Source organism: Eleutherodactylus coqui, chromosome 6, assembly GCF_035609145.1.
Source record: "Eleutherodactylus coqui strain aEleCoq1 chromosome 6, aEleCoq1.hap1, whole genome shotgun sequence".
NCBI lineage: Eukaryota > Metazoa > Chordata > Amphibia > Anura > Eleutherodactylidae > Eleutherodactylus > Eleutherodactylus coqui.
Genome location: NC_089842.1, coordinates 123068499 through 123086408, shown reverse-complemented (window position 1 = coordinate 123086408; position 17910 = coordinate 123068499). Strand labels below are relative to the sequence as shown.

The window sequence follows — 17910 nt, the reverse complement described above, 5'->3', positions numbered from 1 at the left end:
TACAAGTGCACCTCGTGATTTCAATGAGAGCTGTACCGGCCTCTACGTAAGGATCGGAGCAGCGGCTTCCGCTCTGACCCTGATGTGGCTGATCCCGATTCTGCCTGGAAAACCCCTTTAAACAGGTTTTCTGCGATTTTTAAAAAAAATTCACATGCTTAAAATTGAGTGAAACAAGTATGTATTTTTTTTTTTCTTTATTTTAATAGCCCCCCATTCAGTTCTAAAGCCCTGGTCCCTGCTGCTCAGAACCCGTAAAAAGCGTCAGGCAGACACATGCTGTACACGTGACCACTCTGCCAATCACAGGCTTCAGTGGCCATGGAAGAATCGCCTCTAAAGAACGTGATTGGCTGAGTGGTCACGTGCACAATGAATGGCATGTGACTACCCGCCTGTTTTTCCTGGGTTCCTGGGCACGGAGCTCCAGCTTTGGACGGCGAGCCATTCAGCAGGTAACCATGTAACTTTTCATTATTTTACACAATTTTAAAGGATGTAATATTTTATTTTTTTGAAGTCACAGTAAACCTGTTTAAGTCCCAAATGCATGTGTGTTAAGGGGTTAATCCGTGGGGTTCAGCGGTAAATATCTGATGTGTATGGCTGGCTTTACTCCCACTGTTTCTCACTTGGTATTTCTCCTCTTTAGGTCGGGAATGTAAACTTGGGAATCAGGTTGCTGAAGTTTTGAGCAGTAAAAGGGAAGTCCTGGAGAAACTCAGCTTGGTGCAGAAACAGGTACAGTGGTGACCATGAGGTCTGTCCACTTAGGAGGAGGTGCGTTAGGCTGCTGATAACTTTATCTTCTCCCCGGCACAGTATGAAGATGTGCAGCAGAAGTTTCAGGAATCGGGTCACCAGAAGTTACTGACTGAGATCTCAGACCAGAAGGTAGGTAGATAGGAGAGAGACACTCTGAGTGTTCTTAAACTGGAAGATACTGCATTAGTTAAAGGGCCCGTAAGCTTAAAGTCAGTATCCTAACCAATGAAGGACAGCCCTATGTATTGGTATTATTATGCCGAAACCAAATGTAAGTAGCTTTTTTTGTTGAATGAAAGTACTATGAAAAAAAAATCATTTACTGCCCCATTTTGAGCTGCAATGTTTAATTTTCAGTAAGTGCAGCCCTATGAATATGAAAATATATATATTTTATTTTTTTAACTTCATTTTATTTAGGATTAGAGATGAGCGAGCATACTCGTCCTGGCTTGATGCTCGTTCGAGTATTAGGGTGCTCGAGATGCTCATTACTCGAGACGAGCACCACGCGGTACTCGTCTCGATTAAACGAGCACTGACCATTGAATTCAATGGAGCCAGCAATGCAGCCGGCTCCATTGAAAGCAATGGGCTGCCGGCGTGTGCGGGATGAATTGCCAGGAAGGGCTTAAATATATAAGCCCTTCCCTGCAATTCATCCAGAAATGTGTAAAAATAAAAAAATATATATACTCACCCATATATACTACTCACAGCTGTTCAGAGCAGTTCAGGAGGACTGCCGCCAGCCGCGCTGAACTCCGTCTGCCGGGACCAGGTGAGTATATATTTTTATTTTTACACATTTCTGGATGAATTGCAGGGAAGGGCTTATATGTTTAAGCCCTTCCCGACAATTCATTCCGCGATCGCCGGCAGCCCATTGCTTTCAATGGAGCCGGCTGTATTGCTGGCTCCATTGAATTGTTCTTCTCTGCCACAGCTGTTACAGCTGTGACAGAGGAGAACGATCTTTATGCTGACAGTGGGGGGGGGGGGGGGGGTGTCTCACTCTTGCCGCTATTGTGGCTTAATAGTGGGACCTGGGAACTTGAGATGCAGCCCAACATGTAGCCCCTCGCCTGCCCTATCCGTTTCTGTGTCGTTCCCATCACTTTCTTGAATTTCCCAGGTTTTCACAAATGAAAACCTTAGCGAGCATCGGCGATATACAAAAATGCTCGGGTCGCCCATTGACTTCAATGGGGTTCGTTACTCGAAACGAACTCTCGAGCATCACTGAAAGTTCGACACGAGTAACGAGCACCCGAGCATTTTGGTGCTCGCTCATCTCTATTTAGTATCTTACAAAATCAGTTGAAACATTGTATACATTTTGTATGAATATGTTCTTGTTCCTAGATTGTGAAAAGGGATCTTCTGCCTTTTGATAACCTGAAGGAACAGAAACTGTTTATCATAAATTACAATAAACATTCAACAATCCTATTGGCTTCTGTGTGTTATATATCTTATGTCATACCCTATGCATTTTTTTCCGGTAGAGCGATTTATAGTGTTTGGTGTAAGTTTAGCCAAAATCCCCATATCTTTTGGAATTTATCAGGAATGATGACTTTTTAGCAGGATAAGTTGCATTTTTTTTTTCATTTAAATAACATTTTGGAATACATGTAACTTGTGTCATTTTTCTTTTGTGACATGAAATAATAATCATGGGGATGGTGAGGTTTCTGATTTTCCTGTCACTCATGTGATCACTGGGACTAGTAGATTGCAGCCTACTGCATAACTGATGGAGAACGTATAACTTTTTTTTTCTTCTTTAAATTGGGCTGTTGTATTTCTGCATGGATAGTAGGACTTACTTTGCTTAGATCCCATTGGACGTTATAGGTCACCTGTTATTTGGAGGACAGGTTATTTTGATAATTTGGCATTTTACATCTTAACATTACACTTGCCTGTCTTTTTTAATCCATATTTTAGGCTCTACAGGAATCTCTCCAGGCTTCAAACAAGGAATTGGAAGAGAACATTGCCAAAGTGGAGCGGGACTTAGAGGAGGAGAAACAGCGAGGATCAGAGCTGGATAATACGGTAACTTATGTGGTGTGGAAGAACTAGAACATAGCGCCAGAAAAGGATAGTGTTACTCTCACTTTATTTATTTTTAATGTACAGAAAAGGTGATTGTAAGCATTTTGCATTATGTTTTATTAGCCTAATCTGCACATTTTCCCTTTAAAACCCCTCTTCTCTATGCAGCTAGATGCAGTTGCTAGGGAAATCTGTATTCACCTAACCTAGCAGAAGAGGGCGCTCCAGCTGTGCCTGCACTGTTCTCACTAGAACAGCTGCAGACACAAGTATTTCCATTATAACATTGTATTAATAAATCTTTGTTTTAGATTTGATTTTTAACCCTTTGTTCTCCCATGTCTACCTACTTTGTTTCCCCGTTCTGGTGTTATTGCTCTCTGCCGGTCTGTAGTAGAAGCCATTCTATGCTGCAGATAGCTTCTCTTCTAAGCAGCCCCTGGTCCCCTCCGGACCCGATTGGTGTCTCGGTGCATTAGGTGGTGACATACAGTACTGTACACTCGATGCACTGAGATAGTACATCGGGTCTGACAGGAACCAGGGGGCTGTAAAGGCTTTCTCCAGCATAGAACAGTTTCTTCACAGCGTACTGTCAGGTACAGAAGCTCAAGACTGGCGGAGAGGAATAATACCAGTGCATGGGGGCAGAGGAGGACAAAGGGTTAAAGATTAACAAAATATAAAAATGTATTGATACAGTGATAGTAAGGGGTTAACGGCGATGTCTGTAGCTGCACTAGTGAGAACAATGCAGGCACAGCTGGAGCGACCTCATTTGCTATGCTGTTAGGTAAATATGATTTTCCATAGCAACTTCCTAGCAACATCTTTACCAGGCTGCATAGTAAAAGAGGGGTTTTGAAGGTAAAATATTCAGAATAGGCTAATAAAACCTATTGAAAAAAAAAATGCTTAGAATCGCCTATTCTGTACATTTAGCAAAAATATGTAAATTATAGTTACTTACTTTTATAGATTGCTATTACTAGCACTTATTTCCTCCCATGATTTTTTTTAAATGAATTTTAGCTTGCAGAGTTAAATGAGAAAATCAAGGCTCTGGAGGAAACTATCAAAAAGGAGAACTCTCAGAAAGAAGAGGTAAGTCACGGCAGTAAGATGAGATCTAAGTCTGGGAGTCAACATCAGGAGTGCCCGTGTCCTTTATTTAAAGGGTTTGTTCATTGTCTACCAGGCAAGTCCCTTAAACTTTTCTCTACCTAGAATATATTTCCTACATCTTTGCAGAGTGGCACTTCAGTAGCCAAGGATGTATGAGATCCGTCCTAGCTTTAAACCACTATATCCTGGGCTGTGTTGCAGATAGGTTGCACAAGTCATTGGTTTTTTCTGCAAGTCTTTGCTTTAAAATAAAAAGTTCAGAATCAAAGCTCTATTAGTGATAAAGCCTGAGATATAGTAGTTTAAAGTGGGAGTTGCATATACCTGTAGCTCTCACTACTGCCCTCACTCTTGACTGTATTTGTACAGCATATATCAAAAAATCTTTTTAATGAGACCAAAATCAATGCTGTATCAGCAATACAGCGTGTGATACAGTAACTTAAAGGGGTTGTCTCGCGAAAGCAAGTGGGGTTATACACTTCTGTATGGCCATATTAATGCACTTTGTAATATACATCGTGCATTAAATATGAGCCATACAGAAGTTATTCACTTACCTTCCCTGTGCTGGCGTCCCCGTCTCCATGGCTCCGTCTAACTTCAGTGTCTAATCGCCTGATTAGACTCGCTTGCGCAGAAGGGTCTTCTGCCTTCGGTTCGGCAGCAGCGGCGTTCTGGCTCCGCCCCCTTCTACGCGTCATCGCGTAGCTCCGCCCCATCACATGTGCCGATTCCAGCCAATCAGGAGGCTGGAATCGGCACACGTGATGGGGCGGAGCTACGTGATGACGCGTAGAAGGGGGCGGAGCCAGAACGCCGCTCGTGCCAGACCGAGCCAAAGGCAGAAGACCCTTCTGCGCAAGCGCGTCTAATTGGGCGATTAGACGCTGAAGTTAGACGGAGCCATGGAGACGGGGACGCCAGCGCAGGGAAGGTAAGTGAATAACTTCTGTATGGCTCATATTTAATGCACGATGTATATTACAAGGTGCATTAATATGGCCATACAGAAGTGCTGAACCCCACTTGCTTTCACGAGACAACCCCTTTAAGTTTAATGCATTAAGTTGATGTGAGATTTTAGTGCAAATGTATGTTAATGAATAGGGATGAGCGAGTATACTCGCTAAGGCACTACTCGTCTGAGTAATGTGCTTTAGACGAGTATCTCCCTGCTCGTCCCTGAAGATTCGTGAGCCGCCGCAGCTGACAGGTGAGTTGCGGCGGGGAGCGGGGGAGAGCGGGCGGGAGAGAGAGATCTCCCCTCCGTTCCTCCCCGCTCTCCCCCGCAGCTCCCCACTCCGCAGCGGCCCCCGACTCTTCAGGGACGAGCAGGGAGATACTCATCTAAAGCACATTACTCAGACGAGTAGTGCCTTAGCGAGTATACTCGCTCATCCCTATTAATGAACTTGTTAAAGAGATTTTTTTTTCTGTCTTTTGCAAAGTTGCATGTAGGTGGATGTAGCTTTTAACAGCCCATTGAAGGGAATTTGCCTTCAGAAAATGACCTAAAATATATGTATATATATACACTGACATTTCCCGGGCTGCAGAGAGACCTTTTCAGCACTCATCTCTTTATCACAGGAAAGGTCAATATGTAGGTGTCCTCTTTCCTAGTGATAACACAGGATCCACCATTCACAACAGGTGCTGCTCGGAGCTTAATGTTCTGGATGTGCACTTCCTCTTCAAGTTGTGTATTTCCTGTATTTTATAGACTGATGCTTTTAAAAAATTTCAAGCTTAAGACCAGATTCTTGGTCTTTCCAGTTCTTGTGATTTTATGAAGATGTATGTATGCAGAGAGATGCTTAAAAATGTTGAACTTTAATTTTCTGCTTTGGTCACATTTTTTAAAATGAAAAATTACAGTTTGACACAAAGTTGTATGAAGGTGCCTAAGTATATAAAGCGTTTACCGGAGCAGCAAAATGTCGAAACACTCCTGGGAGTAAAAGGGTTAAAGGCTATCTACACCTTCACTGACATTTTAATGTGATCTGTGTATTTTTACATAATCCTTGTCGGAATGGATTTAAAATAAATGTTAAAGGCCATGGAAACCTCTGCTAACAAGTAGCTGATTGTAGTGGGGTGCGGGCGTGAGAACAGCAGTATATCTGGGTCTTAAGTCACTTTCACGCGGATGAGAAAATCTCACACGAATATGAACGCCATTCTTTTAAATGGGGTCGTATACATGAGCAGTATGTCCTCTTTTTGGACGTTCCCTCGGAACACCTCACCCATTGCTTTCAATGGGGCTGGAAGACGCATCGCATCAAGGTGCATGCAAGTATGATGTGAGGTTTCTCATTGAAAACAACGGGTAGCGCCTGCCAATTGTAACTGTAGTGAAGTGATGGGAGACATGCTTGACACAAACACGCATCGAAATTAGCCTTACATGACCTTGTCTTGTCCTGCAGACTCGCACAACCCAGAAGGTATTTGAAATTAATAAAGGCCGTCTAGAGGCATCGCTACAAGATGAAGCGGAGGAGAAGTCTCACCTGGAGGAGAGCATCAAGCAGGTATGGCTTTTCAACGATTTGGATGTGAAGTACATAAAGAGTAACTTTGTAACTAGATTCTATTACTGTTCCTGAGTTCCATCCTATATTGTACTCCAGAGCTGCACTTGTTCTGTTGGCGGAGTTACTGTGTACATATGCTACACTACTTGTCCTGATCTTCAGCTACATCCTGTATTATATTCCTAAGCTGCACGCACTATTTTTTGTAATTGGAAACTGTCAACAAGCTTGTTAACATAGCTTTTTAATAGCTTAGGCTATGTTCACACCTGCATTAGGGCAATTCGTTCTCCTGCTCCTTTATGAAAATCCCCAAAAGGAACTCCCCTTGTGAAATAGATCTGTTTTATGACAGAACTGAACAGAACCCATTAACTATGATGGGGTCTGTTTGGTTGTCTGACATTTTACTGGACAGAAAGGTCCTGTATTTCATGCCAGATCTGCGACAGAGGGTCTGCTGCAAGTGTGAACACAGCCTTAGCAAAGCTCCTATAGTGAAGGGGGACATGGAACTGGCAGAGAATGCTGTAGTCTTGGAGCCTGCAGAGTTGTGATTGCTGCTCTGGAGTATAATACAGGCTGTAACTCAATGTATTCTATATTAGAGAATCTGGCTGGCTTTAGATTTGAGACAAATGATCTGATTGACCTCTGAAGTGGATAATTGGATGATTGATTTTACAGCTTTCAAGGGAAGCTGAGGGCTGGGAAGAAAGGTTTAATGAACTGTCGGAAAACTCCAGAATAGTCAACTCCTCTGTGGGAGTCATGCAAGAAGATCTAAGCAGCAAGCAGAACCAGATCAAGGTGAGTTGTAAGCATGGGTTTTTTCTTAAAGAGCCACTTGGCTGAATTTTTATTTTGTCCCCCCCACCCCCTCTCATTATGAAACTAGCCCCCGTGTGTGTGTGTGTATGTGTATATAATATATAATTTTTTTTTTCTTTTCTTTTCTAGTCACTGATAAAAAATTTGTTATCGCTGAAAGACTGGAGCTCGGAGCTGGATGAAGTCAATGATGAAGATGACGATGACATTCTGTCCAGTATTAAGTGGGATTTTGAAAATGGTGAACCTTTAGGTGAGGCGTTTCAGCTTAATGGCCACCATCTCTCATTTTTAAACGTGAATTCTGTTTTTGCAACTATTATTTTTTCTTAAATTAATTTTAGGGGGCCCCCAGAAACAAAGGATTAAGAAACTCATCTATGCTGCCATGGTAAGTGTCCTCCATGGTTGTAAACAGATCACCTACACAGTCTGATGTTGGGGCTATGGTATTATGCCCGACAGTCGTTCCAATAAACGCTCCTGGCGTTTCAAGCAGCATCCCCAAATGATGTTACTGTAGACGGAGAACCAGCACCACTCTCTAAAATTTTATGCAGGAAGCTCCCCCTAGTGGTAGCTACAGGCAGTCAGAATTTAATTATAACTGTGAAGAGAAGCCGACAATTCTAGAACTTCTGTGGATCAAAAACAGAGCTCCAACATGATTGTGAATATACTCAGGTGAACTTCATGAGGTTTGCTTTCTCTTGTGCTATAGTTATGTAATCTTTCTGTTGTAGCTGAATGCATCTCTGAAAAGCGTGGAATCTGAGAAAAAGCATCTGTGTGATAATCTTTCAGATGAAATGAAGGCGAAAGAACAGCTGGCAGGTAGAGTGATACTTTGTACCCTACAGGGATGAACACATTAAATTAGTGCTTTACTTTTGGACACCCTTAGATCGGCCCCGGTTCACTGCACACCTTAGTTGTAAGAAAATAATGAAATAAAATTCTCTCCTTTTGTCTATATGTGCAGAGTGCATCACAAATCTCCAGAACACAAGCCAGTCCCTGTCACATGAGAAGGGCCAACTGGAGGAAGAAGTGGAGAAGTTAAAGCAGAAAATGAATGTCATGATGGAGGTGTACCAGGAAAATGAGAGAAAGCTGCACAGGTAACGTAACAAATGTTCTTAGTACTAGAAGCGTTTGGAGTTTCTTTCCAAGCGCCCACAGCCCATACCCCATTCCTCCTAGCCAGAAGGCCCTGCAAGTGGTAGGGAGCAATTGCTTCCCTTTGCTAAAGCTTCTGGAGAATCCTTGTGTGCTCCAGAATTTGCATAAGCTGCTGTTCACTCATCGTTCAAATTGTACATTTCGCACCACTAGGAGGGGGGAGCTGGGTTGTAGGTGGGAGAGAACCTGATGGCCACACAGACCCCATTAGACACCCAAGTGACATATATAGTGAAAACGTGATGCCAGAAGAAAAAATACTGTTCTATCTGGCCTAGACTAATGGTTGGCAGTATAAAAATTCCTCATCTTCTGGCTCAGCCAGAACAGTCTAAAATATAGGTGAGTGCATGCAAAAGTGGAAGTGCATCCTACTAAACAAGTGGGCTTTGCATCTCCAAGTGGTTTTGTGGTGCGCGTCCAGTCACTTTGCACCTTAGCAAGCTAACCAAATACTCGATGAAGGCATTAATTGAACCAGCCCTGCTTCTGTGAACTACCTCTGCCAGTGCCTGAAGTACCTGCTGTTTTATTTTCTTTGCATCGCTTTGCACCTCCAGGCTTTCTAATCACCCAACCTAGTGGCACTGATCAGGAGGCCCCAATTCGCCTACAGTTAGCTGTTGAGCAAACTGGGTCTCATCCTTGTGTATAATTTGCCTGGTCTTATTACACTTCATCTTAGCCAAAAATCCAATAAGAAAACCATCTCTGAGGGGTTTTCCTAGAAGTCAAATTCTTGCTCTTTTAAAGATGGCGCCACTGGAGTATTTTCCTCCTTCCGAAGATCTATTTTACATATGTAAAATGCTAGTGCTCAAGGGTGGGGATTAAAAGTAATAAATGAGACAACTTTATGTAAATTGTCTAGTTTTAAGAAAAAAGCCCCCACCATTTTGTGTAGTCCTCGCTCATGCGGACCGGTGTTTCTTGTGTAGATCCTGAAATCGTCTTGCTCTACTCCCTCTGCCTCCTTTTTTGTTTGGTTCCCTTTCTCTTTTCTCTACAAAGACCTTCATCCAGTCGTATGTTTACATTTCCCAGAAAACTAACTGTTCAGGAGAAGGAGCGGATACAGAAAGAAGCAAAACTGTCTAAAGCTGACGAGAAAATGAACCTGGCAGCTACCGAACTTGTCACTGTCAAGTAAGACTATTCCTACGGTTAGTCGCTGCACTCTTTGCTGCTTCTAGTTACTCACAAGTCATGTCTCTTCTAGGACCAGAGTTTCTGAACTGGAAGAAGAAATGGACAAGACCGTCTCCTCCTATCAAAACCAGGTAAATGTCCTTGTATATGGGGAAGCTGGCCCATCCTTTGAATATCCTAGAAAAGAGATAAGTTAGCTTCTTGGATGAAAAAAACAGCAGGAATAATAAGGTCCAAAAAACGCACTTGAGCCCCCAGACACAGATACTTTCCAGACGCGAACTATTTCCTTAATCCTTGTGGTTTACACACAGACCTCGCCCAATATTTAAAAAACAGAATATCCAGTTACATGTCTAAAACCGTCATGTGGGGAATTGCATGAAAGGTATAATAAGAAAGCTTTAATTCACAAATAGTCACGTGGCAGAAGATAAGACAAAAAGAACCAAGTAGGACACACACGGGTAAAACCGAATACCACAAATCAATACAAATTGGTTCATTGAGAAAAGAGTCACCTGATGCAGCACATGACCAAATAAACCTTAGAAATGACTAAACAATATATCACTAAATAAATGATGGAAGAATCCAAATAAAACATTGTATTTACACATCCATTGGTAATCTTAAAGGGGTTGTCTCGTGAAATCAAGTGGGGTTCAGCACTTCTGTATGGCCATATTAATGCACTTCGTAATATACATCGTGCATTAATTATGAGCCATACAGAAGTTATTCACTTACCTGCTCCGTTGCTAGCGTCCCCGTCTCCATGGATCCGTCTAAATTCGCTGTCTTCTGGCGTTTTTAGACGCGCTTGCGCAGTCCGGTCTTCTCCCTGGTGAATGGGGCCGCTCGTGCCGGAGAGCTGGTCCTCGTAGCTCTGCCCCGTCACGTGTGCCGATTCCAGCCAATCAGGAGGCTGGAATCGGCAATGGACCGCACAGAGCCCACGGTGCACCATGGGAGAAGACCCACGGTGCATCGTGGGTGAAGATCCCGGCGGCCATCTTGGTAAAGGAAGAAAGAAGTCGCCGCAGCGCGGGGATTCGGGTAAGTAATAAACTTTTTTTTTTTTCTTAACCCATCCCTTGGGTTTGTCTCGCGCCGAACGGGGGGCCTATTGAATAAAAAAAAAAACCGTTTCGGCGTGAGACAACCCCTTTAAGGTTGGTTTCACACGGGCGAGAAAACCGCACAATTTTCGCCTGATGTGTTAGTAAAAAAGCAGTTTAGGAAACCAATGATTTACAGTGGTTTCCTTCCCATCTGCAATTTTTTCACTGATGCGGTGTTGAAAGCTAAAAAAATCACAGCATGCTCTATCTTTCGCGATGTGTGTTTTATCGCAACGTAACAAACTTGCGTTGCGATTTTAACATTAGAAAGTCCCATTGACTATTGTGATTAAAAAAAGTCGCGCTATTATGGTTCATCAAAAAATGTCTGGCTGCACTAGAAAGGCGACATCACCGCTTCATCTATCCGTCACATAAGTGTTCAAGAATGTGACTTCTCTTTGTACAAGTAGTGCATTCAATTACATAAGGTGCATGCTATAACAGATGACGACACAACTACTACGGGTAATGTGTTCTCCAGTTAGATACATATAGCCGTGGCTGGAATCTGAAATTGGTACATTGCTTTATCAAGGAACTAACTTTGCAGGGTGACCCTCACGCCTAGAAGTACCTGAGAAATGTAGGGGTTATTTTTTGTCTAGAAATTGGGGAATAAATCTGTGAGCAAGCATATTGCCTAAAATGGGGTTTTTTTTCTTGCACTTTCTTATAACATGGATGCTAATTTGTCATCCTGTAAGAAAATGAGTAAGTACATACTATCTACGAAATCAAGAGCTATAACATAGAACATAATATAGGTGTCATTTTCCTAAAAGGCTTTCTCTTTTTGCTGTTATATAGCGGTGCCATCTGCTGGCTAAAGCCAGTGTGTGCGCCAGAGAGCCTTAAACAGTGGAGTGGCTGGCAATAGATGGTAAAAATACCCTGTCAGCCGTCTACTGACATTGGAGCTGTACAAGCTTCAATCAGAATGTAGGAAGGCGTCAGACAGTGGATTGGAAAGGGTTAAAGACCACGGAGTGATGTGACAATCTCAATGGGATAACAAATGGCTATGAAATTGGTTTTGTACTATGTACCATATAATGTATGTTGACCTGAGAAGACTCTTCATTGAAGTTGGTGATACCACTGCAATTTCTCTTAAGTCTGGGCAAGGGTGGTGTCAGATGACAAGCTTACTTACTTTTTCCAATAACCTCTCAGAATTGTGAATGCTGCTCCTGAGTATAATAGAGCCAGCCAGTCTCCTCGTGTGGTTTGAATGATGTCCGGGTGTCTGGCTGGTATTGTACAACTGTAACTATAGTCCAGTTATCACCTCTTGAATAGTTTTTTGAGGACAAATGGTTATTGCTGTTCCTTCTTTCCAGGTTACTTCATATGAAAAAAAATCCCACGATAACTGGGTAAGTATGTGGAAACCACCCCTCAGTCGCCGACTACTACATATAGTGTACTATGTAGGATATCGCTACTTGGAAAAGCCATGATCTCCTAAATGAGAAAAAAAAGTTACTTTTTTTTTCATAAAAATTTATTTATGTTTTTTCCACCCGTAGCTCACTGCGAGGGCGGCAGAAAGATACCTGAGTGACGTCAAAAAAGAAACCGCGCACCTGAGGCAGAAGTAAGTGCAGTGCCGACAACACGTTGCCTCTTGTGCTATAGGCAATAAAGTCTGAATAAAATAGTACCTCTGCATATCCTTTTTTTTTTTCTGTAATAATTGTGAATACTAGTATTTCACACTGCTTTCTCATACAGAGCTGATTTTAGAATTGGGCCAGTCCTTGGCAATATTCAGTAATTTGGCACCAACACCAATTCCTGGGGCCTTTCTAACCCCTTTTAAATTTGTTCCATTGGCAGGTTAACAGAGGCTGAATATAAACTGGAACTTCTGGAAAAAGATCCCTTTGCCCTGGATGTGATGCAGGCAATCGGTAGAGGTAATCTTGCTGCTTATCCTCTGTGTGGGCGATGGGTGGCTGAGCTAAGTGGGCACTAAATGTTATATGGCAGTATTTTATATATACAGCTTTTGAAATTACATGAACTACTATTTCAAAATCGTAAGCAGAGGGGCCTGACTTGCTGCCTGGGGCTTATTTTTTGTGAAACCTGCCCTAAACGTGTCCAGGGCAACCATTCTGTCTATGATTGCTCAGATCAGTTCCTGGATCAGCGTATAGGCAGTGAGACTTGGCAGTGCACATTCTTCTGTGTTACCGCTCCATTCATCAGATGTTTGTAAAACTACTTTGAGATGGGTTTTCACTTTATCTTCCTAATGACTAGATTAGTTAGGTCTGGATACTTTATACCAGTATTATGCACATGGTGGTTTAACGGCCTTATTTGTTGTTGGGCCACCATAAGACTTCTTGTGTCTTTTTTTGCACAAAACATAGGATTGTTTTTAATTACCCTTTTTTTTTTTTTTTAAGTTCTGCAAAATCTAAAATGATATATCTCCAACTTGCAAGTTGACACTAAAAGTTAGAAAACAAAATAGGGAATTTATTCCATCTATCTTTCCGCCCCCTCTCCCCGCTGTTCCAGCAGCTCAGGCATGCCTGGGTCCGCCTGGCAATCATGTGATCATCAGGTCCAATAGTGGCATTGTTGCTATTCTTTGAACACTATGCAAGTTTAAAAATTGAGCGTAGCAGTGGATATAAAGCACTTCTATCCTCTCTTCCGGTTTCTTGGCTGTCCCTGACAGCTGGGCACCTGACCGGCTCGTGCTGATTGCAAGAGCGTTAAAGCACTTCAGACCTGCGCCATCTGCTGTCAGGGATGTTACTGTGGTTGACCGTGAAGTCAGGGGCCTTTTAATAAACTGCTTGAGTACAATACATCCATGATGTGGTGTTTCTTGTATCTGTTGTAAATTGTCTTGTTTCTTTCCTCCTGCTAGCTTATGCAGATGCTTTTATTAACCATCAAGGTATATTTATCCCATTGTGCCCTCTATTCTTGTTGCATGCTGTAAAGTCATATGATTTGTGACATGAGCCGTAGTGTTACCCTATCTATATGACTTCAGTACTTATCATAAATACATTACATAGGTAAAAGTATGTGCACCCTTTCCTCCTTCAAAAATGGGGGAAAAAAAACTAATATATGGGATTTTTCTTGTGGACTTGTAGAAGATCTCATTCCAACTCTGCAGGGAAGTCATGTTCAGCTTCTACAGATGACAGTGGCATGGTATGATCCATTCTAGTGCTGGTGCTTTTCTGTGAAGATTGCAGGGCTGTGCAGATGATTAATGCATCGGTCAGCCATAATCGGGGCAGAAATTGACACATTCGCTGACTAGAAAGGGGCACATACTTTTGGCTATGTACCATACATTCGTTTTGTGGTCACTTGTCTTATCACTTTGATATTTCTAGAGAACTCGCCATTCGGAATATCTCCAATCAGTCGTCATCCTGAAGGTCGAGCTTTCCTTTCGCCTCCCACCCTTTTGGAAGGTCCGTTAAGGCTGTCCCCAATGCTCCCCGCAGCAGACAGAGGTATTGGAAGCCTCTTATTGGCTGCTCAGAACACCTGGGCATAGGTCCTATTATAGCAAATCCATCCCAGGAAAGCCTAGTTGGCTCATGGAAGTAGAAGACCTAATGGAACTTGGGAATCATATAAGATAATATAGCAGAATGCCAGGGATGTGTCCCAGGATCCCATTGTGAAAATAGTCTATTCTTATTTAAAAACTGCATGTCTTACCATAATTTTTATACCCTTTAAGAGAAGAGATTGAATTGCTAGCTCCCATGGTGCATTGGTACAAGGTTAAGAGGTATGAAGTGAAGGGAGGATGGATGGATCTGTATACTTGTACGCAGCTCTCTGTTGCCTTAGTTATGGCTGTACCTTCTGACCCAACTACAATAGCAAAAAAGTTCTGGCGCAAAAATGCAATAAAAAATTCCAAGTGTTCTAAGAAAAGAAGGGATAAAGCTCTGATGAGGATTATGCTCTGACAGGTGTGAGACCACCAGGATATTATCCAGGATACCCTGGGCCTAAAGAGCGAGTGGATGTCAACTCTGACAGACGAGCAGACCACCAGCGGACCCTATCAGACGCAGGCTCTTTGTCACCACCTTGGGACAGGGAACAGAGAAACAATGTCCCTCCACCAGGTAACTGTTGCCCAAATATATGCTGCCAGTTTTTTCTAAATCCCAGAGAATTACGCTGAACATTAGAATAAGACGCTGTAATTATAAGGCCTCGCGTCTGGCCCTTCATCCCTTACTGTATGTTGCCAGACACATTATCAGCTGCACACCTACACGGTTTGGGATTGGAGAAAACTTAGGTACTGACTGTTTAACCACTGAATTGCCACAATTAGTACTAATCATGATGTGAGCAAACAGGGCTTCCTCTGTCCCTATCGGCTCTGGTAATATGATCATCAGGGCTAGCTGGGAGACCCTGACAACCTTGGGCCTAACGGAGGCTATCAAGGCTGTCTAGTAGTAACATTTAACATGTGTCTGTGTGTTTAATGTGCACAGTACATTATGTTTATAAATTAAAATGAAAAAATTGGAGTACGGCCAACTAGGCCCGACCTGGTCCGATTCCACATCCGCAGCAGAATCCACCCTGTACCCGAATGGTGACCCTGCGTACTTGGCAGTCATCTTTCTTCTGTACTGCGCATGATCTGGACAGCTCGCCATCTGACAGGTGCAATACAGATTTTACTGTGCCGTCCCCTAGCGATATTCCGCTGCGGGGGAGGAGGGGGGAGCACTGACAGGTCTCCGAGCTGAACCTATCTAATAGGCTCATCGCGGCAGTGGCAGCATGCTGCGATTTAAATCCCGCAAGCAGAGAATCGCTATGATTCTCTGCTCGTAGACACCCGCACTGTGCTTTCTATAGTAATTCTATGGAAAGCTTTACAGAGCGTGATCCGCGGGCGATTTATTGCTAGCAGATCATTGCCCATGGATGGGCAGCCTTAGGGAATTGTATAAAGTGCACTGTCCTTTTAAGAAGCGTTCCACTTTTGCTGCTCCCCAGTGACCTGTGGTTTCCACAATGGCTGTATATTGTGATGAGATTTGTTACATTGTATCTTTATTTTTCACACACTTTCCCAGGTTTGCCTTACCCTGAGCCGCCTTTTGCACCTAGACGGGCAGAGAGGTTTTATCATTACCTGCCGCCATCAGGAAGATTCTCAGGACCAGCAGAACTAACCAGGAATCAGGGCAAACCCTTTATGGATTCACAAGGTAAAGTTGTGTTCAGTGCAGGCTAAGGAATACAGAAGAAACCGGACAGCAGGGGACAGTACCTACAATATCCTATGTGGTGTGAACCCCCTAATTCCCTAATTCAGAGATACCACTCCGTATAAAGCCCCAGAATCATCCTCTTCTGTCAAGGTTTCTATTCAGCCAGTTTCTAGCTATGTGTTTCTGGGAAAGCTGGGTTGACAGTAAATATGGCTTTGCTATGTGTCACCCAGCTTTCCTTGAATAATGCATGGTCACTCTCCTTATACTGCAACAGATTTACTTTTCAGCAGACTGCGAAGCTGGGTGGCAGGCCCTGTAAGGTTTTTAATGGCGATTTATATTTGCTATTCTGGTAAAGGTTTCTTTTTTTTTTCAGTTTTATCTGTTTCAGGGAAAGCTGGGTGACAGTATGGTCATTATTATAGCTCTCACAGCGGTTGTGAACCAACTACTCTTAATTAATACATCAAGTTTTTTATGGTGGAGGGAATATATCTCTACATAATTTCAATTTCAGAAATCTGGGAAAGCTGGGTGACAATCCTGGTTGGACCAATAATAATGGCCAATTTGGCTGCCTCCCAGATCTTCCAGAAACCATTATAACCAATGTTTGTTAAATCCACAGATGGTCGATCTTCTCCTGAGTTTAAGGCCAGGATGAATACAAGTAGGAATGGAGAGGAAGAAGCCAATGTAAGTATTGGTATATGTACTAATGCTCGCAGTTATCAGCCATTTCAGGTTGGACAGAGGCTGTAGTGTTTCAATGGGATGAGTGATGGAAAGTACACAAACCTTGCTGCACCCATGATCACTGCTTTGTCAAATATCTTCAGGGGCGAGCACCTCCAGAGACGTTTGTATCCGTCTGACTGATGTTAACTACTCTTCATATAATGATACCATAAGGTATAAGCTCCAGAATTTGTTGCTGGCCCTTTAACTTGAGCGTGCTTTTTTGCAGAACGTATCTGCTGCATCCAGTCAGGATAATGAAGTAACGGATGGGACACCTGGAGAGTTTCCCATGCACCCCCATCCACCCATGAGGGTTCCCCTGCTACCCCGAGACCCTAGAGCACCATATTTCCGAAGACCTCTTATGCCCCCTCCGCCAATGGAGATGTATGGACCACCAGGCTATCCAGTCATGCCACCGCCTCACATCCCAAGTAAGTTTTGTCGGACATTGTTGCAACCATAGTTTTATCGCTTGTCGAAGTTGTCAGCAGACACATCCTGTAAAGCCCCTATGCACTCCTTTGTGTCTCCATGGTAACAGAGTGGAATCTGATCATAGTCATACTACCGTCCATCTGTCCCATACTTCTTAGTAACATGCATTTGGTAGGTTAGCGGGGTGTATGGGTACTTTTACATGGGCCAACTAACTCCTCCCCAAAAATCACTCGAGCGATTTAGTTTTAAGTGATCGTTGTCCCATGTAAATGCGGGAACTGAAAGGGTACGAAGCGTGAAATCGCTCATTAGTTGCTAGTAGCCTCATTGCAGCCTACTGAAACAAAGTGACTAGTGAGCGACTTCTTCCTCTGTATAAACAGGCAGTTATTCATCTTTGAGCGACTGCCTAGTCTCAGTAAGTGGAGGCGGTGAGCCGAAAGACCTCCATTCACTGAACGACCATGGCTCCTAGGTGGAAGCAGAAGAGCAATAGTCATTGGGAAATTGGGATTGCAAAAGCATCTTCTGGCAGGTCCAGTACGGGTTAAGTTGGGGTAGGCCTTTAGCCACTAAATGAAAACAAGAATGTTCCTATTCATTGACAGCAATGAGAGCTGTTGGAAATGGCAAATAGAAACTTGCAGAGCTCTTTACCATCCAGTGATGTATACTTCATTTACATAAAACTCTACA

The 17910-nt window shown here is 43.0% G+C and overlaps 1 protein-coding gene across 1 annotated transcript in view; it reads left to right on the top strand.

Annotated features, from left to right (window-relative positions):
• The window catches only part of MIA2 (MIA SH3 domain ER export factor 2), a 42550-nt gene that overhangs the window by 23766 nt on the left and 874 nt on the right, over nucleotides 1-17910 (top strand). The window contains exons 11-31 of the mRNA XM_066572389.1: nucleotides 653-741; nucleotides 823-894; nucleotides 2719-2829; nucleotides 3862-3933; nucleotides 6393-6497; nucleotides 7188-7310; nucleotides 7461-7584; nucleotides 7676-7722; nucleotides 8075-8165; nucleotides 8314-8452; nucleotides 9558-9659; nucleotides 9733-9793; nucleotides 12130-12165; nucleotides 12319-12386; nucleotides 12629-12708; nucleotides 13680-13709; nucleotides 14164-14286; nucleotides 14758-14916; nucleotides 15892-16026; nucleotides 16661-16728; nucleotides 17000-17207. Coding sequence (XP_066428486.1) covers nucleotides 653-741; nucleotides 823-894; nucleotides 2719-2829; nucleotides 3862-3933; nucleotides 6393-6497; nucleotides 7188-7310; nucleotides 7461-7584; nucleotides 7676-7722; nucleotides 8075-8165; nucleotides 8314-8452; nucleotides 9558-9659; nucleotides 9733-9793; nucleotides 12130-12165; nucleotides 12319-12386; nucleotides 12629-12708; nucleotides 13680-13709; nucleotides 14164-14286; nucleotides 14758-14916; nucleotides 15892-16026; nucleotides 16661-16728; nucleotides 17000-17207 — 2043 coding nt within the window. The remainder of the gene's footprint in view (nucleotides 1-652; nucleotides 742-822; nucleotides 895-2718; nucleotides 2830-3861; nucleotides 3934-6392; nucleotides 6498-7187; nucleotides 7311-7460; nucleotides 7585-7675; nucleotides 7723-8074; nucleotides 8166-8313; nucleotides 8453-9557; nucleotides 9660-9732; nucleotides 9794-12129; nucleotides 12166-12318; nucleotides 12387-12628; nucleotides 12709-13679; nucleotides 13710-14163; nucleotides 14287-14757; nucleotides 14917-15891; nucleotides 16027-16660; nucleotides 16729-16999; nucleotides 17208-17910) is intronic.